Raw genomic sequence first — 22788 nt, forward strand, 5'->3', positions numbered from 1 at the left:
GAGATACTCATAGTAAAATATATCTATGAAAGAATAGAAAAGAAGATACAGTAATACCTCATGATACGAACTTAATTGGTGCAAGGAGGAGGTTCGTAAGACGAAAGGTTCGTAAGACGAAACATTGTTTCCCATAGGAAACAATGTGAAGTCAATTAATTCGTGCAACCAAACCCCCCCCCGCAAAAAAACGGCTTTCGGCGACTGCTGGGAAGCCGCGCGGCTGTTTTAAAAGGTGACAGCCGGCCTGGGGGGCTTCCCAGCACCCCCCGAACCCGGGTTCGGGGTTCGGAGGGTGCTGGCAAGCCCCCCAGGCCGGCTGCGACCTTTTAAAACAGCCGCGCCGCTTCGCAGCTGTCTCCCGAAGCCGAACGCGGAAGTTCGGCTTTAGCGTTCAGCTTCAGGAGACAGCTGCGAAGCGGCGCGGCTGTTTTAAAAGGTCACAGCCGGCCTGGGGGGCTTGCCAGCACCCCCCAAACCCCGAACCCGGGGTTCAGCAAAATTTTGCCTCTTCTTATGAACTTTGTTCGAGTTACGAACCGGCGTTCGGGAGGCTTCTGGGAAGCCCCGCCGCCCGGCTGTCACCTTTTAAAACAGCCGCGCGGCTTCCCAGCAGTCTCCGAACGCCGGTTCGTAACTCGAAAAAAGTTCGTAAGAAGAGGCAAAATTTTTCTGAACCCCGGGTTCGTATCACGAGTTGTTCGTAAGACGAGGGGTTCGTATCTTGAGGTACCACTGTATAGTAATAGAACATATCAATGAAAGAATAGAAGAAGAGATATAGGAATAGAAGAAAGGTATAGGAGATATAGGAGAGCAATAGGACAGGGGACGGACGGCACTCGAGTGCACATGTACACCTCAGGGGTGTGAAAATGCACCAAGGTTTGTTTGTTTGTTTTTTTTTAAATCCTTTTTCTTTTCAGTTTCTTTTAAGAATCCTAGAAACAACTTTGGAAGAATTTTCGCTCCTCCTCCACCAACTCCTGTCCAATTCTGTGGATTTTCTCCCCACCCCTCCTTTTTCTTCCCTTCTTTGGATGCAATTCGATCTTCAGGGCCTGTTCCTCTCTCTTTTAAATGGAACCGTTAACTCTTTCCTCTCTGCTGCTTTTGGAAAGAGTCTTGTACTTGGGCGCGCTCGCTGGAGGGCTAGCAAAGGGGTGGATTTACTGGTTTATTTCCTTTTATTTCATCCGTTTCCCTCGGCTCCATAAGATGCCCCAGGCCACATATTTGGTAATTTGGTGTTAAAATAAAATGCATGGAGATGATCAATTAAAACCAGTCATGGGTTGTAAATACTTTGAATTCTCCCCTCTTTTTAAAGATGCTGTCAAGGGCTGCTGTGCTGTGTGTGCGGCTTGTGAGAGGTTGTGGTGGGTGTATTTATTTTCTCTTTATTCCAACAAAACCAGGGCTTATGTTCTGCTATGGCATTAGGCTTCTTAATCAGTGGAACGGTTTGCCACCAGAAGTTGTGAGTGCTCCATCACTGGAAGTTTCCAAGAAATGGACAGCCATTTCTCCGCAATAGACTTACAACGAGTTTGTTTAGTGACCCGTCAAAGTTACAACGGCACTGGAAAATGTGACATGACTATTTTTCACACTTCACGACCGTTGCAGCATCCTCATGGTCATGTGACCAAAATTCAAATGTTTGGCAATTAGTTCGTATTTATAACTGTTGTAGTGTTCCGGATTAAAATTGAATTAGTTATGTGCTTCGACGTCCGATTGTCATAATTCACCATAGAAATTCCAGCTTCCATTTATGGTTATAAATCCAGAACAACCGGAACTAATGTTAAGTTGGCGAGTTTGTTTTAGAGCGACTTGATCTGCATTGCAAACCTCCAGAGCAACAGTAGATGGTGTCAGAGAGTTATCACAAAAAAACTCTTAAAATGTGCTGCCATCTAATGGCTGTTCAGAGCATTGCATTCTATTGTAACATTGGATTTTATTTAGAAAGTAAAATAGAGTTGCAGCTTTTTGCATCCATACCAAGCTAAAGGTTACAGCTTCCATTCTGGTGACCCAATGCCAGCCTGAATCTAGATTGTAAAACCACGGTCAAATCCTGGTTTGTTTCGCACCGTAGCCTAAATTCGGTACATAAGATTGAATGCTTCTGGATTAAACCAACATAGATGTATTAGCATTGTCAGGTTTCTTGGAGGGCAGTATGTTGTGTGAATCCAGCATCCGTGTTACATTAGCCTGGATTTGGACCCATCTTTTCCTACTTAAAAGAATAAAATAGAATAGATGAGGTTGTGCCTTTCCATTTTGGCTTTCTGTCCCTTCCTCTTCCAGATTGTTTTTCCCCACCACACATAGTTTCCTTCCCCAAATACAACTGGTATTTATTTATTCGAGCAAGAGGGTTTTGCAAATCACTCCCCAACAGCATGTCAAGACAGAAAAGACACTTGCTGGTGCGTTAATCAGATCACGATTGTGTCTTCGGTTGAAGGGTGGGCTTGCTGATGTGCGTTTTTCGGCTGTGGGACCCTCAAAGATTATGACCTGGGTTGTGTCTCCATAGCGCTGGTCACCTACTAGAAGATTGGAAGCCGGCCCAGCAGCCATCTGCTTCACCTCTGTTGGGAGTAGACGCTGGGTTTTGATGGAGCTTCCACTGACACACACATGCGTATTCTCTCAGATCTAAGATGACCTCCAGGGGTTTTGTCCTCCAATCAGAGAGGAGGGCAAATGGTCAAAATCTTGACCTTCTCACCTCTCAGAAATTGAGGAGATAGCACAGTTCTGGCCCCAAAACTCTCACAAGCTTTGGGGAGTCAAATGTGTCAAGGTTCCAGGTAGCATCCAAACTAAACCAGAGTCGGAGTCAAAATACTCCTCAAAATTCCAATTTATTTCTGGCAAGTGACTTTCCCACCCAGTTGAAAGTTTGCATCCCTTGTCCTCCTGCACACAAACTCTGGGATTGTGCCATCGTGACCAGTCCTCCTTTCACTTCCGCCCAGGTGGGTTGGCATAGGATGGCCTTGAACCATTTGAAAGAATGCTTTGTAGCTGCATTGTAAAAATCACCCCTCCCAAGTTCTCATCAACATCAGGCTTTCTGTAGATAGTGCGGCAAGCCGTTGATTTATCACCAACCTCCAGAAGTTGTGGGTGCTCCATCCTTGGAGGCTTTTAAGAAGAGGTTAGAGGACCATTTGACTGGGGTGGTATAAGGCCTCCTGTCTTGAGAATGAGGTTAGACTAGATGACCTCTGAGGTCCCTCCCAGCTCTGTGATTTTACTTTTGATGGTTTAAAATGAGTTGAGGAAGGAAGGTTATTTTAGCTTCTGGGTCTGGCCTTGTAACTCAACTCTCAAAGAAGAAATAGATGCCTCAACCTGGCTTAAGAAAAAAAGACTCCCAAAGTTGGTTTGGTCATGTCCTCCTGACCTGATTCATTGCAAGGTTGGCACAAGGTCACCTGTGGGATTACTCCCCCAGTGGAACAGGGGGATGTAGAGGAACATGCTTCTTAACCTTGGTGTCCCAATGCCTCCAATGAACAGCTCTGTGTTTGCATTAAAAATAAAGAAAGTCTCAATTGTCCCGCCCATCCTAAACATTTCCATTTTGGTCACCAAACTTTTGAAATATTGTCTGAATTTCTTCTACTCATCTCAGCAAGGGTGGAACGTGAGGAGGAGGAGATGATGGTGGGGAGAAGGAGAAAGGAAAAGGGGAAATGGAACAAGAGAAGGAGAGAAAGAGAGAAAGAAAAGGGTAGAAAGAAAGGGAGGAGAAGAAAAAGGAAAGAAGCAGAGAAGGAGACAGAAACGGGAAGAAGGAGAAGGAAAGGAAAATGGGAGAAGGAGAAGAGGAGAAGGAAAGAAGGAGAAGGGGAGAAGAAGAGAAATGGGGAGAAGGAGAAGGGAAGAAGGAGAAAGGAAGGGAAAAAGGAGGAGGGGAGAAGCAGAAGATGAGAAATGGAGGAGCAGAAAGAGGAGAAGAGGAGGAAAAGGAAAGAAGGAGAAGGGGAGAAGGAGACAAAAAAGGAGAGAAGGAGAAGGGAAGGGAAAAGGAGGAGGAGATGGTGGAGGAGAAGGAGAAAGGAGAAGGGGAAATTGAACAAGAGGAGAAAAAGAAAGAAAGAAAAGGAAAGAAAGAAAGGGAGGAGAAGAAAAAGGAAAGAAGCAGAGAAGGAGACAGAAATGGGAAGAAGGAGAAAGAAAGGAAAATGGGAGAAGGAGAAGAGGAGAAGGAAAGAAGGAGAAGGGGAGAAGAAGAGAAGTGGGGAGAAGGAAAAGGGAAGAAGGAGAAAGGAAGGGAAAAGGAGGAGGGGAGAAGCAGAAGATGAGAAATGGAGGAGCAGAAGGAGAAGGAAAGGAGAAGGAGATGGGGAGAAGGAGACAAAAAAGGGGAGAAGGAGAAGGGAAGGGAAAAAGGAGGAGGAGGAGAGAAGCAGAAGATGAGAAAGAGAAAGAGAAAAGGAGGAGGAGGAGGAGGAGAAAGAAGTTGTGCTGGCGTTGAGCAAGGCTCTTCCAATCACTTTCTCTGACTCAGTCTCAGTCCTTTGGCTCCGAGTGCGTTAACCTTGTTGCTTGGCGGATCTCAAGGGGTAACGGTGGGGTGGGGGGAGGAGAGGCGAGGGGGGGGTGTTTAGTAATTCCACTGGAATTCTTTCTGGAATCCTGCAGCTGGGCGGCTGGTGGAGTCACAGCAAGGCGAAGGACTTGAGGAGGACGCCTCCTTGCCAGGCCCTGCTCTCGTGACCAACCCCTCTGAGCGCAGCCACACTTGCGAGATTTCCCAGAAGTGTTTTCTCCCCGGCTAGGCCGCCCCCCCGAGACCCCCCCACCCCGTTACGTAACCTTGGCTTCTCTCGTGGTTTGCTGACACTCTTCCCTCCCTGCCCTCTTTCTTCCAAGAGGCTTGAGGTTCGACTCTGGCTTATCAAGGAATATGGATTAGTCAGTGGTGTCGTGGACACAGCCCAGACAATGGGTTCCTTTTGTAGGGCCTGGAATGGCGGCTTTCCTTCCAGAAAATAAGGCTGGGTTCTTCTTTGGGGCTTTTTAATTCCACTCAGCCCTGAGGATGCCCAAGTATTGGTGGCAATTGTGTTCAGGGTTCTTGACGGGGCATCTTGATTCTTTCAGTTTTTGCTCTTTTTCCTGTTCATTGTAAGGGTGGCACATTTTTTCTACTGCAAACTCCTTTGCAATACCTATATACGTCGACAATATTTGAGCATCTATTCCAGTGATGGCACGGGTGGCACACAGAGCCATATCTGTTGGCATGTGAGCCGTTGCCCTATCTTAGTCCAACATGCATGTGTATGCCGGCCAGCTGGTTTTTGGGTTACACATGAGGCTCTAGAAGGGCAGAGAGCCTTTGAAGGGATAGGGGAGGGTATTTTTGCCCTACTCCGGCTCCAGTGGGCCCAGTAGGTTCGTGTTTTGCCCTCCCTAGGGATGTGGAAGGGCATTTTTACCCTACTCTGGCTTCCCTGGGCAAAAACACCCTCCTCTATCCCTCCAGAGGCTCTCTGGAAGCCAAAAATGCCCAACAGATATGGCTCTGGGTGCCACCTGTGGCACCCGTGCCATAGGTTCGCCATCATTGCTCTAGAAAGAGTGCAGAGAAGAGCCACAAAGGTGATCAGGCTGATCAACTGTGGAACAGAAGTTGCCTCCAGAAGTTGTGAATGCTCCAACACTGGAAGTTTTTAAGAAGATGTTGGATCACCATTTGTCTGAAGTGGAGTAGGGTTTCCTGCCTAAGCAGGGGGTTGGACTAGAAGACCTCTAAGGTCCCTTCCAATTCTGTTATTCTATTCCTTCTTCTATTCTATATTCTATTCTATTCTATTCTATTCTCTAATTCTATTCTATTCCTCTTTTATCTTCTCCACTTCCCTCTCTTTCACTTTCTCCTACTCTCGGGGGGGGGGATGTCTTGAGTAGCTCTTTTCTATGAGCCACTTCTGGAAATTCTTGATCAGAATACAGAATAACAGAATTGGAAGGGACCTTGGAGGTCTTCTAGTCCAACCCCCTGCAGAAGCAGACGACACTTATATCCCTATAAAACTAAATGCTTATTGCTTATTCCGGACAAACGGTTGTCCAATCTCTTCATTAAAATCAGGGTTGGCGCACCTGCAACCCCTGAAGGCATGCTGTTCCTTGGATCCGAGCTAGCTCTGCCTTGAACCCACCTTGGAATAAGGTGAGGGAAGAGAGGTGAAAGTCACTCATCATTTGAGGGTTGGATCAAAAGCTTAGGGACCAGAGACAAAGCCCAGCGCAAACCAAACAATAGATATCAGATGGCCGGACAGCTATCTAAACAGGAATTCCTTCCAGCCATTGTGTGATAAAACAGCAGGCGCTTCAAAGTTCGGGTCTGTCTCTGCCAAGTTACTCTTCCTTCCTGAACTTCTCTGAAAACAAGGGGGAAAAAAACAGTTTTGGAAAAGAGAGACGAAGATCTGTTGGAAAAGTGAGGAATCCCGGTCGACAGCCGCTAGTTTGATCTCGAAATAGCCAAACAGGGTTGAATTTTTGTTAATGATCCAATTGGGGGTCTGAGACTCTCAAAGAATTTCAGAAACTGTCAATATATAGGAGAACGGAAGAAGGGGGGGGAAAGCATCCAGGAAAATATACAATTTTGTCTACAAAATTTACAATCATTCGACCTCCAAAGGGGTCCCGACCCCCAGGTTGAGAACCTCTGAATCTTAAAACATGAGCCAGCCATGTGCAGCGGCTACCGAAAAAAGCAAATACAATCCTTGGTTACATCAACAGAGGCATAGAATCAAAATCACGGGCAGTATTAATACCGCTTTATAAATCCTTAGTAAGGCCACACCTGGAATGCTACATGCAGTTTTGGTCATGCCATTACACCAACGATTGTCAAAGATTGACATTGGAAGAAGTACAAAGAAGAGTAACTAAGACAATTAAGATAAAAACATAGGAAGAACGGTTGCAGGAACTGGGCATGGCTAGTTGAATGAAAAGAAGCACCGGGGGAGACATGATAGCAGCCTTCCAATATCTCAGGGGTTGCCACAAAGAAGGAAGAGTCTAGCTATTCTCCAGAGCACCTGAGGGTAGAACAAGAAGCAGTGGATGGAAACTAATCAAGGAGAGAAGCAACTTAGAACTAAGGAGGAATTTCCTGACAGTTAGAACAATTAACCACTTTATAAGGCCTTGGTAAGGCCACACTTGGAATCCTGCATTCAGCTTTGGTCACCACGATGCAAAAAGGATGTTGAGACTCTAGAAAGAGTGCAGAGAAGAGCCACAAAGAGGATCAGGGGACTGGAGGCTAAAACATACGAAGAACGGTTGGAAGAATTGGGTAAATGTCTAGTTTAATGAAAAGAAGGACCAGGGGAGACAGGATAGCAGCCTTCCAATATCTCAGGGGTTATTGCCACAAAGAAGGAAGAGTCTAGCTATTCTCCAGAGCACCTGTGAGTAGAACAAGAAGCAGTGGATGGAAACTAATCAAGGAGAGAAGCAAGTAGAACTAAGGAGAAATTTCCTGACAGTTAGAAGAATTAACCGGTGGAACATCTTGCCTCCAGAAACAGTGAATGCTCCAACAGTGGAAGTTTTTAAGAGGATGCTGGACAACCATCTGTCTGAAGTGGTGTAGGGTTTCCTGGTTGGACTAGAAGACCTCCAAGGCCCCTTCCAGCTCCATCCTGATTTTATTTATATGCCGCTCACTCTGAAACGGACTCTGAGCAGCAGGAGGATTGAATTCCTGCTGAAATAAAACTTTGTTCGTGACCCGGAAGGGTGACAGGGGGCATCCGGAGATGTTTTTCTCCCGCTAGGAATTTCCCAACGGTCAGTCCATCAATCGGTCTCTCCCTCCCCCTCTCTCCCCCTCCCTCTTTCTCTCATCCAAAGTTTTTTAGGGGGTGCAAAGTTTTTCCCCCCTCCACCTTAAACTAAAACACATATGAATAAGAACACAACAGCAATACCTATACAATAACATTTTTCCTATCTAGTTTTGCATGCTTGCCTCTTTTGGTCTCAGCCAAAATCGGGGCTCTTAGGAGTTAAGTATGCGCTGTGGGCGTTCCCCAGCGTTCCTGATGTCAGGCCAAAGAATGAAGGAAGGCCTTTGTTGGCAATTCAAGCTCTGCAAATCCAAGCGACTGCTGAGCCCAGGAGCAAACCAGCCCCTGCCTCCCCTCCTCGGACAGACAGGCAGACGGGGGACGGACGGACAGAGGGATGGGGAGACTCAGGAGCCTTTGCTCCAAGTAAACTTGGGCTCCTTTCTCCCTCCATTTTATCCCCCTCCTCTTTCCTCCCTCCCCCTCCTCCCTTTTTCAACAGCCAACTTCTCTCTTTTTTCTGCCTTTTGGAGTCGCTTCAGGGAGCCTAGAAGAATGCGAAGCTCAGGAGAAGCAGCTTCTAACTTTGGGAGAGAGACTCGACTTCGGGAGGCGTCGGAAATGGATGCTCGGCGTTGAATTAACGGTTTTCAGAAGGCTGGATTTACAGTGGAATTGTTGCTGTTGTTATTTTTTGGGTTAACAAAAAGGCAGAGAGGTTTATTTATTTATTTTTGGCTTGGAGGTTGAGGGAGAAGAGGAGGAAAGCAGCAGGGGAGGAGGCATCGTCTGGAGGGGTTCCTCTAACCAATGAAAATGTTGGAGATTTGCCTGAAATTAGTCGGTTGCAAGTCGAAAAAGGGACTCTCTTCGTCTTCCAGTTGCTATTTGGAAGGTAAGTCCAGGGCTGGGCGGCTGAAAAGTCGATCTTTGTTTTGTTAACCCTTCGCTTCTGCTGTAGGGCCTGTAGTGGGTCTCGGAATGAGCCTTCTCAAAAGTGATTGTGCTTGGCATCTGGAGAAGAATGGCTCCTTTGCGGAGGGAGCGGAGTTCGGGACTTTCGAAATCCTTGTCCCAAAGTTACTTAGTTTGTTCGTTCCTTCCTTCCTTCCCCTCTCCCTTCTTTCCTTCTTTCTTTCCTTCCTTCCTTTCTTCCTCCCTCTCTCCCTCCCTTATAGTATATTATCTAATTTCTTTCCTTCCTTCCTTCCTTCCTTCCTTCCTTCCTCCCTCCCTCCCTCCCTCCCTCCCTCCCTTATAGTATATTATCTAATTTCTTTCTTTCCTTCCTTCCTTCCTTCCTTCCTTCCTTCTCTTTCCCATTTTCTTTCATTTATCCTTCCTTCTTCTTTCTTTTCTTTTTCCCCTTTTCCTTCATTTATCCTTCCTTCTTTCTTTTCTTTTTCCCCTTTTCACATTTTCCTTCTTCCTTCCTTTTTTAATTTCACATTTCCCTTTCTTGCTTCTTTCTCCTCTTTCTCTTCTTTTCCCCTTTCTAATTTCCCTCCCTTCCTTTTTTACTTTTGTCATGTCTCCTCCTCCTCCCCTTCCTTCCTTCCTTCCTTCCTTCCTTCCTCCCCTTCCCTTTTCTTTTCTTTTCCAGCAGAAACAGGACAATGGAATAAGCTGTGGATCTTGGCTGCCTCAGTTTCCTCTTGACCTACCTCATGCCATGCTCAAATGAGAGAGGATAGTGTGCTTCTCCATCTCCTCCGCTTCCTCTTCCTTTTCCTCTTCGTCCTCTCACTCTCCTTCCCCTGACCCACCCCTTCCTCCTCCTCCTCCTCCTCCTCCTCCTCCTCCCTTCCAACATGGGGAAAAGGTACTTGGCCAAACAGGTGATTTTCATTAACTTCTACCCACAAGAAAGAAGGAAAGAAAGAAAAGTTGTGCCTCTTTGCTCTTCCATGTATGGTTGCAGAACAATGAGGAAGGTTTGTGTGAGAAAGAAAATAAACCTTCACCCTCAGGCCTTTGAGTATCTAATACCCCCATTCTAGATGGAAATCACTTTCCAAGAAGAATACTTGACCAAATCTAAGGAAGGCCAAAAAAGGCTTTTTTGGTTGGATAGTTCATTGTGTTTATTATGGTTTTACTGTTCTTTATTAACTAATATTTGACCTTTGTTATATTGTATGTATTATTTACCGTTGTCCCATTGGGATTGAGCAGCACAGAAGTCAAGTTAATTAAATGAAATTAAATTATTTTTTGGGGGGAGAGGGGCAATGCATTTGTCACAATGATTGCTTTAACTTTCCTATATTTCCCTGCTCAATTTAATGTTCCCTTCGGATTTCCCATCTTTGAAAATTCTTTGGGATTTAGGATTTTTGGGGGTGTAAACTGTATTTATTTATTTATTTATTTATTTATTTATTTACTTACTTACTTACTTACTTACTTACTTACTTACTTACTTACTTACTTACTTACTTATTAGATTTGTATGCCGCCCCTCTCCGTAGACTTGGGGCAGCTCACAACAATAACAAGAACAATGTAAGAACAAATCTAATAATTTAAAAAACACTAAAAACACCATTATTAAAAGCAAACACACACACAAACATTCCATGTATAAACTGTATAGGCCCGGGGGAGATGTCTCAGTTCCCCCATGCCTGACGGCAGAGATGGGTTTTAAGGAGCTTACGAAAGGCAAGGAGGGTGGGGGCAGTTCTAATCTCTGGGGGGGGAGCTGGTTCCAGAGGGTCGGGGCCACCACAGAGAAGGCTCTTCTCCTGGGTACCGCCAAACGACATTGTTTAGTCGACAGGACCCGGAGAAGGCCAACTCTGTGGGACCTAATCGGCCGCTGGGATTCGTGCGTTAAGAAGTGAGGAAAACACTTGTTGCCCCCCCCTCTTCGACATGGGGAAGGGTTCATCCTATTAATTATGGCATTTCTGGGGAATGTTGGCCATCCGGATGATGTTCATTGTAGCTCCTCACATATTTTCCACTTGGGACTTGGTGAAAGTCCTTTGTGGCAATTCCTTTGCTCCGTTTGTTCCATTTTCTGCAATGGGCAGCCATCTCTATTTTCCGAATCGGAGGATAAAATCCCGTCCACCCCCTCCCCTTCCCCGTGGCGTTGTGTACTTAATAACTTTTGTTTTTTTCCAGGATTTCAATGGTGGATTAGTCAGGAGTTCTGGACGCCACTCAAATGCAAATTCAGGCGGGCCAAGAATTCTCTTTCCTCTCCCCCACCCCTTTTTTTTCTCCGCCTGTCAGTTTTGAAAGGAGAAACAAGGCCATGTGATTTTTTTTCTCTCTCTCTCTCCAGCCACTCAGCGATGTGGGTTGCTTGAATGTCAAATGATGCCCCCCCCCAAAAAAAAATTCCTTCCACAAAACTCAAAAGTTTGAAAAAGTGGCTTCAAAGGATACACACATACACACACATACATATATACGCTGCTCAAAAAAAAAAAAAAAGGGAACACTTAAACCACACAATATAACTCCAAGTCAATCAAACTTCTGTGAAATCAAACTGTCCACTTAGGAAGCAACACTGATTGACAGTCAATTTCACATGCTGTTGTGCACACTCAACTTTTGTACAGAACAAAGTATTCAATGAGAATATTTCATTCATTCAGATCTAGGATGTGTTCTTTGAGTGTTCCCTTTATTTTTTGGAGCAGTATATATATACAGTATATATATATCTATATATATGTCACTTTTTTTTTTTTTGCTGAATTTGAAAATTAAGGGAGACTATGATAGATCTATTTCGGCCTTATTTTGGCCTCATCAGCTAGCCATACCCAATGGGACTTGAACCTGCAACCATTGCCTTGTAAGGTAGAGAATTATCCTCTAGGTCAGTGTTTTTCAACCAGTGTGCCGTGGCACACTAGTGTGCCGTGAGACATGGTCAGGTGTGCCGCGAAGCTCAGAGAGAGAGAGAAAGCAAAAGAGAGAGAGAAAAAGAAAGAGAAAGAAAGCAAGAGAGAGAGAGAGAAAGCAGAAGAGAGATAGAGCGAGAGAGAGAGAAAGAGAACAAGAGAAAGAAAGCAAGAGAGAGAGAAAGAGAGAGAAAGAAAGCAAGAGAGAGAGAAAGAGAGGGAGGGAAGGAGAGAGAGAGAAAGACATAGAGGGAGGGAGGGAGAGAGAAAGAGCAAAAAAGAGGAAGGAAGAGAAAGAAAGAGGGATGGAGAGAGAGAAAGAAAGAGGAAGGGAGAGAAAGAGTGAAATAGAGCGAAAGGGAGGAAGAGAGAGAGAGATTTTTCCCCCAAACTTTTTTAGCCCCCCCCTCCCCGCTCAATGTGCCCCAGGGTTTCGTAAATGTAAAATAATGTGCCGCGGCTCAAAAAAGGTTGAAAATCACTGCTCTAGGTTACAGTATCTAATCCCTTCAGCTCTGCACCAGGGAAGGGTTACATATTTTGTGTCGAATCACCCTGGTGTATTGAAGGAACATCACAGCTCCATATTTGCCTCTCGGCCCAACCCAGGGCCATTTCCAAGGCAGTTAATTTTATTGATAGCCGACAATTCTATCTCTATGTGTCACATGTTTGTTTTTTTGCTGAATTTGAAAATTAAGGGAGATTAGGATAGATCTATTTCGGCCTTATTTTGGCCTCATCAGCTAGCCATACCCACTGGGACTCTCTCTCTCTATATATACAGTATATATATCTCCCCTTTGTTCAGGATATTTATCCAGAACAGTTTATAAATGATCCTGAATCGAAATCAAGTATCTTGATCCGCCACCATAGGATGAATTTTTTTAAAGGGGTTTTTAGATTATTTTATACCGCCTTTATATATTGTACACCGGTCAGAGTCTAGAAGGAGTTGGGTGGCCTATAAGTATACATAATAAACAAATAACAAATATTTTCTTGGTCATCTCAGGGACTCAAAGCTGATAGAAAAGAATATTTCTCGCTCAGGGTTGAACAGTGAGGTCCGTGGTGGTTGCTGAGCTTGTGGTTTTCTTGCAGACATTTAACAACCCAACTAGGTAGCATCATCCATGTTAGAAGGGAGTGGGATTTGTGGAAAGGAGGAGGAGCAGAAGGACAACTGTGGGGACCTTGGTGTTATCTGGGCGGCTTTCTTGCAGACATTTCATACCCGACTAGGTAACATCATCGGTGCTAGAGGGAGCTTTCTTCTATCCTGTGCTCCCTTCTAGCACTGATGATGTTACCTAGTCGGGTCATGAAACGTCTGCAAGAAAACAACTGACTTCTGAGAATACCAGGGCCCCCACAACCCTCCTCCTCCTCCATTCAAAGGTCTGTTTGTCACCCCCCACCCCAGTCACATGGCTAAACCTAAGCTGCTCAGCAACATGGTCACATGACTCTTTAATTACAACGGTCCTGCTGAAAATGAACACTTCTGGGTTTTGAAAAAAAACACAGCCATAGTAAACCATTGCCTCACCTCTTTTAACAACCACATAGAATACTCTGTATCTTCTCTTCTCTTCTTTATTCCATTATTCTCTTCTCTTCTTTATTCCATTATTCTCTTCTCTCTTCTCTTCTTTATTCCATTATTCTCTTCTCTCTTCTCTTCTTTATTCCATTATTCTCTTCTCTCTTCTCTTCTTTATTCCATTATTCTCTTCCCGTCTCTTCTCTTCTCTTCTTTATTCCATTATTCTTCTTCTATTCTCTTCTTTATTCCATTATTCTCTTCACTCTTCTCGTCTCTTCTCTTCTCTATTCCATTATTCTCTTCTCTATTCTATTCTATTCTATTCTCTGTATATTCTATTCTATTCTTTATTCCATTATTCTCTTCTCTCTTCTTTATTCTATTCTATTCTCTGTATTTTCTCTTCTCTTCTTTATTCCATTATTCTCTTCTCGTCTCTTCTCTTCTCTTCTTTATTCCATTATTCTTCTTCTATTCTCTTCTTTATTCCATTATTCTCTTCACTCTTCTCTATTCTATTCTATTCTCTGTATTTTCTCTTTTCTTCTCTTCTTTATTCCATTATTCTCTTCTCTTCTCGTCTCTTCTCTTCTCTTCTTTATTCCATTCTTCTTCTTCTATTCTCTTCTTTATTCCATTATTCTCTTCACTCTTCTCTATTCTATTCTATTCTCTGTATTTTCTCTTTTCTTCTCTTCTTTATTCCATTATTCTCTTCTCTTCTCGTCTCTTCTCTTCTCTTCTTTATTCCATTCTTCTTCTTCTCTTCTCTTCTCTATTCCATTATTCTCTTCTCTTCTCTATTCTATTCTATTCTATTCTCTGTATTTTCTCTTTTCTTCTCTTCTTTATTCCATTATTCTCTTCTCTTCTCGTCTCTTCTCTTTTCTTCTTTATTCCATTATTCTCTTCTCTATTCTATTCTATTCTCTGTATTTTCTCTTTTCTTCTCTTCTTTATTCCATTATTCTCTTCTCTTCTCGTCTCTTCTCTTCTCTTCTTTATTCCATTCTTCTTCTTCTCTTCTCTATTCCATTATTCTCTTCTCTTCTCTATTCTATTCTATTCTCTGTATTTTCTCTTTTCTTCTCTTCTTTATTCCATTATTCTCTTCTCTTCTCGTCTCTTCTCTTTTCTTCTTTATTCCATTATTCTCTTCTCTATTCTATTCTATTCTCTGTATTTTCTGTTCTCTTCTATTGTTTATTCCATTATTCTCTTCTCTTCTTTATTCCATTATTCTCTTCTCGTCTCTTCTCGTCTCTTCTCTTCTTTATTCCATTATTCTTCTTCTCTTCTCTTCTCTATTCCATTATTCTCTTCTCTTCTTTCTCTTCTCTTCTCTATTCTATTCTCTGTATTTTCTATTCTATTCTATTCTCTGTATTTTCTATTCTATTCTATTCTCTGTATTTTCTAGTCTATTCTATTCTCTGTATTTTCTAGTCTATTCTAGTCTAGTCTAACATAACCACGGTAGTGATTCACTGAACGGGGGCAAGGAAAGCCATAAAATGGGACAAGCCTTATTTAACACCACTCTTGCTTAGCAACGGAAACATCGGGACCACCAGTAATGGTTTTTAAGAAGAAAAATCAGTTACAAAAATGCTGAAGAGCGAAGAGTCCCTCATGACACCCCGAGCTAAACTTTAAGCAGCTAATTTACGAGAAGGTTCCTGGTTTGTAGATCTCTTCCAACTTGGCAACGTGTGTGAGGTAGTAAGGGGACTGTAGCACAACAGACCCCAGGAGCGAGAAGGCTGGAGCAAAGTTGCTCCACCTTGGCAGCTGGGACTACCACGGATGGATTACAACTCCCAGAATTCCCCAGCCAGCTGGGTTGGAAATCCAGGCATCATTCCGCGATGCCAAGGTTGAGGAAACCACGCTCGAGAGCCCTTTGTTGACTTTGGAAGCCAGGAAGGATGGTCTGGAGGACACAGAGGGAATTCTGGTGTTTATCCAAGGCCGGGAGCTGGGTTTCCATCATCATAAAAAACGGCAGGAAATTCGAACTTCCAGTCAAGAGGCTGTTGTAGCTACGGATTGCCAAAAAAGGGTTGAGTTGGATGGAGAAGGATCACATTTCCTGTTTTGGAGGTGGGGTTTGATACACTTGGACCTTGAATATGGACCAACTTGGGTCCCTTAACCCCTTTCAACAGGCTTCTTGGCTGGAAGTTTGTATGGATTTTCCGAAGGGACTAAACGCATCTGATTTTCAACTCCTGAAACCTGCTGAGTATCTCATTTTCCATCCCATTTGGATGTGCAATTTTGGATTTTTCAAATAGAATAGAATAGAATATAGAGTAGAGTAGAATAAGAATAGAACAGAGCAGAGCAGAATACATTGGATTAAAATAGAATGGAACAGGAATAGAATATAATAGAAACATAGAAGACTGACGGCAGAAAAAGACCTCATGGTCCATCTAGTCTGCCCTTCTACTATTTCCTGTATTTTATCTTACAATGGATATATGTTTATCCCAGGCATGTTTAAATTCAGTTACTGTGGATTGACCAACCACGTCTGCTGGAAGTTTGTTCCAAGCGTCTACTACTCTTTCAGTGAAATAATATTTTCTCACGTTGCTTTTGATCTTTCCCCCAACTAACTTCAGATTGTGTCCCCTTGTTCTTGTGTTCACTTTCCTATTAAAAACACTTCCCTCCTGGACCTTATTTAAGCCTTTCACATATGTAAATGTTTCGATCATGTCCCCCCCTTTCCCTTCTGTCCTCCAGACTATACAGATTGAGTTCATTCAGTCTTTCCTGAGAAGTTTTATGCTTGAGACCTTCCACCATTCTTGTAGCCCGTCTTTGGACCCGTTCAATTTTGTCAATATCTTTTTGTAGGTGAGGTCTCCAGAACTGAACACAGTACTCCAAATGTGGTCTCACTAGCACTCTGTATAGCGGGATCACAATCTCCCTCTTCCTGCTTAGAGAATAAAATAGAGAATATAATAGAGAATAGAATAGAGAATAGAATAGAGAATAGAATAGAATTTAGAGTAGAATAAGAATAGAACAGGGATAGAAGGGAAGAGCATAGAAAAATAGCATAGAATATAAGTTTTTATTGGCCAAGTGTGAATTTGGGAATTTGTTTTTGGCACAGATGCTCTCAGTGTACATAAAAGAAAGGAGACATTTGTCAAGAATCATGAGGTCCAGCACTTAATGATTCTCAAGGGGTACAAATAAGCAGACAGGAAACAATATTAATATAAATCATAAGGATGCAAGCAACAATTTACAGCCATACAGTCCTAAGTGGAAGGAGATGGGTGATAGGATTGATGAGAAGACTAATAGTAAGAGTAATGCAACTTTAGTGAATAGTTGACAGTGGTGAGGGAATTATTCCTTTAGCAGAGTGATGGCCTTTGGGAAAAACCGTCCTTGTGTCTAGTGGTCTTGGTGTGCAGTGCTCTGTATCGACATTTTGAGGGTCGGAGTTGAAACAGTTTGTGTCCAGGATGCGAGGGGTCAGTCACTATTTCCACGGGCCTCTTTTTGACTCGTGCAGTATTACAGGTCCTCCATGGAAGGCAGGTTGGCAGCCATTGTTTTTTCTGCAGTTCTGATTGTCCTCTGAAGTCTACGTCGGTCTTGTTGGGTTGCAGAACTGAACCAGACAGTTACAGAGGTGCAAATCAAATGAGCTTTGTGCTTCGTAATTGCTTGTTTGTTTTCTATTCTTGGCTTTTCTTCGAGAGCGTAATGTGCCATGCATAGGGTTCCCTCCTCCAGTTTTGCCTCAGAAAGTAGTTCAGCTCCATTGCCAGTACTGTTGCCCTTCCTTCTTTCCTTCCTTCCTTCCTTCCTTCCTTCCTTCCCTCCCTCCCTCCCTCCCTCCCTCCCTCCTTCCTTCCTTCTTTCCTTCCTTCCTTCCCTCCCTCCCTCCCTCCTTCCTTCCCTCCTTCCCTCCTTCCTTCCTTCTTTCCTTCTTTCCTTCCCTCCTTCCTTCCTTCCTTCCCTCCCTCCCTCCAGCATCCTTCCTTCCTTGACCATCATTCTTTCTTCCTTGACTTCATCCTCCCTCCCTCCCTCTCTTCCCTCCCTTCCTTCCCTCCCTCCCCCCTTTTCCCCCCCTTCCTTCCTTCCTTCCTTTCCTCCCTCATCCATTCTTCCTTGACCTTCTTTCTTCTTTGACTTTAGCATTCCTTCCTTCCCTCCCTCCCTCCAACATCCTTTCTTCCTTGACTTCAGCCTCTCACCTTCCCTCCCTCCCTCTGTCATCTTTTAATCCTCCCTCCCTCCGCTTACCAATTCTGGTAGTTGTGTTCTCATAAAATTGGCTGTGTACCGTGTGCTAAATTGGAGAAACCTGTCAGGCAGAACCACTCGAGGGACCTGCAGTCTTTTCAGAAAACCGAAAAGGCCCAAATCTGAGATCATCTTCAAACCTCCTCTGGTTTCTGTAATCTCACCTTCAAGATCTCACATGGGATTGCTGGAGTTTCTCACAACTGCCACGAAGGAAGGGCTGAGCAATGACAACTTTGTGAGAGCCTGGCTCTTTCTGCTCTTTTTCTTTTGTCAATTAAAACCCATAACTTTCAGACCTCTTCTAGGAAGACTGAAACCGCCTGTCTCATGTTTCTGCAAAAAGAGACTCTGTTCCTGCCCGTTCTAATTTTATTTTATTTTTTTTATAAATCCCAGCACTTTTCAAAACTGTGCCGTCGCATCAGTAGTCCTCGATTTATTCTGCCACAGTTAAGAACGAATTGCTGCCATTGTAAATGTAATGACATGGTCTTTACGTAAATCTGTTTCCCCCACTCCCCCAATTGACGTCGCTTGTCAGAAGGTCACAAAAGGGGACGACGTGACCTCAGGACTCTACGACCGTCATAAATATGAGTCACTTGCCAGGCATCCAAATTTTGATCACGTGACCAGGGTGATTGTTCTGTCGGGCTCTCTGGTAGACTCCTCCCAAAAATTCACAGGTACAAATTTCAGACACACACGTTTGAAAATTAAAAACAATGTTCTTTATAATGAAAATTCACTTAACCTAAGCCCTCGTTTGGGATAGCAAAGAGCACTGGTCTCCAAACAAACTGGTAATTTGTACAAGTCCCTTATCAGTTCTGAGGCAATTCACAGTCCTCCACAATGGCCAAACTCACAGGCTGCTGTTTATAGCAGCCTCACTAATGACCACAGCCCCACCCAACCACAGGTGGCCTCATTTTCTTTGATAATAATCTCTCAGTTGTTGCTGCCTATGCATCGCTCTCCGCATGCGTGGCTGTATCATTAACTCTTGTTCTGAATCCAAGGAGGAGCTAGATAATTGATCTCCTTCTGAGCTGTCTGCCCCACTCTCCTCTTCCCTGTCACTCATGTCTTCTTGGTGAGAGGAGCCTTCATCATCCCGATTCCACCGGGGGCAAAACAGGCCTGCAGCATGTGGATGTCTCCCCCACATCCACAGTCCTTGGGGCAGGAGCTGGGCCAGAGCTAACCACAACAGCGATATTGCAATGGTCATGAGTGTGGAAAAAAACATCATAATTCACTTTTCAGTGCTGTGATAAAATAGGGTAAGGTAGGGTATGGTAGGGTAGAGTATAATAGATTGATAACAAAGAACAGAGTAAATAGAATAATGATAGGATATGATAGAATAGAATAGAATAGAATAATAACAGAATAGAATAGGACAGGATGGAATGGAATGGAATAGAATAGAATAGAATAATAACAGAATAGAATAGGACAGGATGGAATGGAATAGAATGGAATGGAATAGAATGGAATGGAATAGAATAGAATAGAATAATAACAGAATAGAGTAAAGTAGAATAGAATAGAATAGAATTCTTTATTGGCCAAGTGCGATTGGAATTTGTCTTTGGTGCAGATGCTCTCAGTGTACATAAAAGAAAATATAGATTTGTCAGGAATCATGTGATACAACACTTAATGATTGTCATAGGGGTCAAATAAGCAATGGGGAAACAATCAATATTAATAAGAATCTTGAGGATGCAAGCAACAAGTTACAATCATACAATCTTAAGTGGGAGGAAATGGGTGATAGGAATGATGAGAAAAAACTAGTAGTAATAGCAGTGCAGACTTAGTAAAAAGTTTGACAGTGTTGAGGGAATTATTTGTTTAGCAGAGTGATGGCGTTTGGGGGAAAAACTGTCCTTGTGTCCAGTTGTCTTGGTGTGCAGTGCTCTGTAGCAATGTTTTGAGGGTAGGAGTTGAAAGAGTTTATGTCCAGAATGCGAGGGGTCAGTAAATATTTTCAGTGCCCTCTTTTTGACTCGTGCAGTATACAGGTCCTTAATAGAAGGCAGGTAGAGTAGAATAGAATAATAACAGAGAATAGAGTAGAGTAGAATAGAATAGAATAAGAGTTGGAAGGGATCTTGGAGGTAATCACAAGAACAACAACAACACAACAACAAGGGACCTGGGAGGTCTTCTAGTCCAACCCCCTGCTTAGGCAGCAAACCCTACACCACTTCAGACGAACAGTTATCCAACTTCAAACAGTCACTAATAGTTGTAATTGAAGAACTGAAGTACTATCTTCTCCAGATCTGCCATCTGCCAGATCGCATTTCTCCATTCACACTTGGCAATCACACAGGCGTGCACAAACACACACACACACCCCAACCTGCTTCTTATCCCTTGCTCTCTTTGTTTATTACATGCCGGGCGTGGGACAATTTTTCTTCCAACTGCTTTTGAATTAATGTCTTGCGTGAGCCAATTTTTCTCTCCCCCCCCTCTTTTTTCTCTTTTTTTTTAAAAAAAAGACTTGGTTTAGTTCCAAAGATACCAATCCAGGGCACTTAACCAAGCGCTCCTTTTTGTGGTTTCCACCAATTTTGGTTTGTATCCTCTTTTCCACTCGATTCCACCTGGTAAATATTATCTCAAGTGGCCGGAAGAAGGAAAGATTTTTGGCAGCGCAGGCTGGCCAGTTTGCATAGCTCTCCCCCCACCTCCTTGCAATATGTGTGACCCCTCCTGTGCAGAAAAATTTCCCAACAGCCTCTGCTAAACCCTGGGGAAAAAAAAGGAACCAGGTGGAAATCTCCCAAAGAATACTGCCTTTAGGGGAACAAAAATGACGTGACTGAAAAGGTGTTTTTTGAAGGAGAAAATTATCCCGGCAGAGTTGAACATCCCATTTAAAGATCAAAGGAAAAGAAAAGAGAAAGAAAAAAAATAAAGAAGGAAAAAGGAAAAAGAAAAGACGTGAAAGGGAGAAAGAAAAAAAGAAGAAAGAAACTAATAAGAAAGAAAGAGGAAGAAAGGAGGGAAAAGGAAAAAAAAGAAGAAAACTAATAAGAAAAAAAGAGGAAGGAAGGAGAGAGAAAAAAAGGATGAGAGAAAGAAAAAGAAAGAAAAAGGAAAAAAGGAAGGAAGAAAAATAAAGAGAAATAAAAGATGAGAAAAGAAGAAAGGAAAAGAAGAAAGGAACTAATAAGAAAGATAAAGAATAGAAGGAAGGAGGAAAGGAAGGGAAAGAAAAAGAAAGGATGGGAAAGAAAGAGAAAAAGAAGGAAAAATAGGAAGGAAGGAAGGGAAGAAAAAGAAAGAAAAAGTGAGAAAGAAAAAGACCACACATGCCACACACCAAATACAAGCTATTTCCAAAAATAGATCAAACCCATGCAAAGCCTACCTTTGCTTCAGGTTACTAGAGTTGGAAGGGACCTTGTAGGTCATCTACTCCAGCAGGAGTCCCTACACCATTTCGGACAAATGGCAGTCTAGTCTCCCTTTGAAAGTCCCAAGTGTTGGAGCTCTCACAACCTCCACAGACAACTTCTGTCCCAGTGGCCGATCGCTCTCATTGTCAGAAGGTTCCTCCTTATTTCCAGGTTCAATCTCTCCCCGGTCAGTTTCCATCCGTTATTCCTCCTCTGACAAGGTAGCAAGTCTTCCAATATTTGAGGGGTTGCCCCAAAGAAGAGGGGGGTCCACCTGTTCCCCAAAGCACCTGAAGACAGGACCCGAAGCAATGGATGGAAACTAATGAAGGAGAGATCCAACCTAGAACTAAGGGCAGTGAAAACAATAATCCAGTGGAACAGCTTGCTACAAGAAGTTGGTGGATGCTCGATCACTGGATATTTTAAAGACGAAATTGGACATCCAGTAGTCTCAAATGGTGTGGGGACTCCCACTAGAGTAAGGGGTTGGACTAGAAGACCTCCAAGGTCCCTTCCAACTCTGTTATTTGGTTCTGTTCATTTCTACTTTTCCAGGATTCAGGTTTTATTTTTCTTCCCCATCTTCTTACACACAACATCTCTGTTTGTTTTGTTTTTAGAGAGTAATCTTTGTAGGTTTACCATGACCCCTCAGACTTTAATATCCCACAAGCCTAGAGCAATTCACTGCTGAAATTAATCTTCCTTCTGTGAATATCTTGGAGCAAAAAAAAAAAAAGATCTTTTCCATCGTATCTTGAAATGAATAGCTGGTAGTCTGTGACCTCTTTTTATGTGTTTTTTATTTTATTTTATTGTGTTACACCTTTCAGAAAGTTGACCAAAGCTTGGACAGCTTTCCAAGCTTTTTTTTTTTTAGCAGGTGACCAATTTTAACGGGTCACTATTTTGTTCCCAAAACTAGTGACCTGCTGATGCAATTTTCAGTCTAGGGAAAAAATGGAAATCAACAATAGTGTAGCAGAAATGACTGTATGAATGTCACGGAGAGGAAATAACAGAATTGCTAAGGAAATTTGCTTGCAATTTTGGAAAAAGAAAATAGAGTTTCTGGAGAACTGATAAGTTACATACCCAAAAATTCACTCACGTTGCGTTGGGTTTGGTCAATAAACATGTTGCATTTTCCCCCCCATCGCTCTTGGCTGGTCACCAAAGGACTGGAAGCTGATTTCCTTTCCTGGTTTTTGAGGAAATGTGTGGCATTTAATAGATGTTGTAAATCCCAAGATTGTTGTGATAGAAACATAGAAACATAGAAGACTGACGGCAGAAAAAGACCTCATGGTCCATCTAGTCTGCCCTTATACTATTTCCTGTATTTTTATCTTAGGATGGATATATGTTTATCCCAGGCATGTTTAAATTCAGTGACTGTAGATTTACCAACCATGTCTGCTGGAAGTTTGTTCCAAGCATCTACTACTCTTTCCGTCAAATAATATTTTCTCATGTTGCTTCTGATTCCCCCCCCAACTAACTTCAGATTGTGTCCCCTTGTTCTTGTGTTCACTTTCCTATTAAAAACACTTCCCTCCTGAACATTATTTAACCCTTTCACATATTTCAGTGTTTCGATCATGTCCCCCCTTTTCCTTCTGTCCTCCAGACTGTACGGATCGAGTTCATTGAGTCTTTCCTGATATGTTTTATGCTTAAGACCTTCCACCATTCTTGTAGCCCGTCTTTGGACCCCTTCAATTTTGTCAATATCTTTTTGTAGGTGAGGTCTCCAGAACTGAACACAGTATTCCAAATGGGGTCTCACCAGCATTCTATAT

At 43.1% G+C, this 22788-nt stretch overlaps 1 protein-coding gene across 4 annotated transcripts in view; it reads left to right on the forward strand.

Moving 5' to 3' along the window:
* ABL1 (ABL proto-oncogene 1, non-receptor tyrosine kinase) overlaps window positions 1-22788 on the forward strand; it is a 97426-nt gene that overhangs the window by 37434 nt on the left and 37204 nt on the right. Inside the window, exon 1 of one of the 4 annotated variants that reach the window (XM_070758479.1) lies at window positions 8111-8751. The exons of 2 other annotated variants lie outside the window; for them this stretch is intronic. In XM_070758479.1, coding sequence (XP_070614580.1) covers window positions 8667-8751 — 85 coding nt within the window. In that variant the 5' untranslated portion in view covers window positions 8111-8666. Of the gene's footprint in view, window positions 1-8110; window positions 8752-22788 lie in introns of those variants that run through there. One more of the 4 variants, XM_070758480.1, reaches the window with a different exon arrangement.

The sequence above is a fragment of the Erythrolamprus reginae genome, chromosome 8 (assembly GCF_031021105.1).
Source record: "Erythrolamprus reginae isolate rEryReg1 chromosome 8, rEryReg1.hap1, whole genome shotgun sequence".
Taxonomy (NCBI): Eukaryota; Metazoa; Chordata; class Lepidosauria; order Squamata; family Dipsadidae; genus Erythrolamprus; species Erythrolamprus reginae.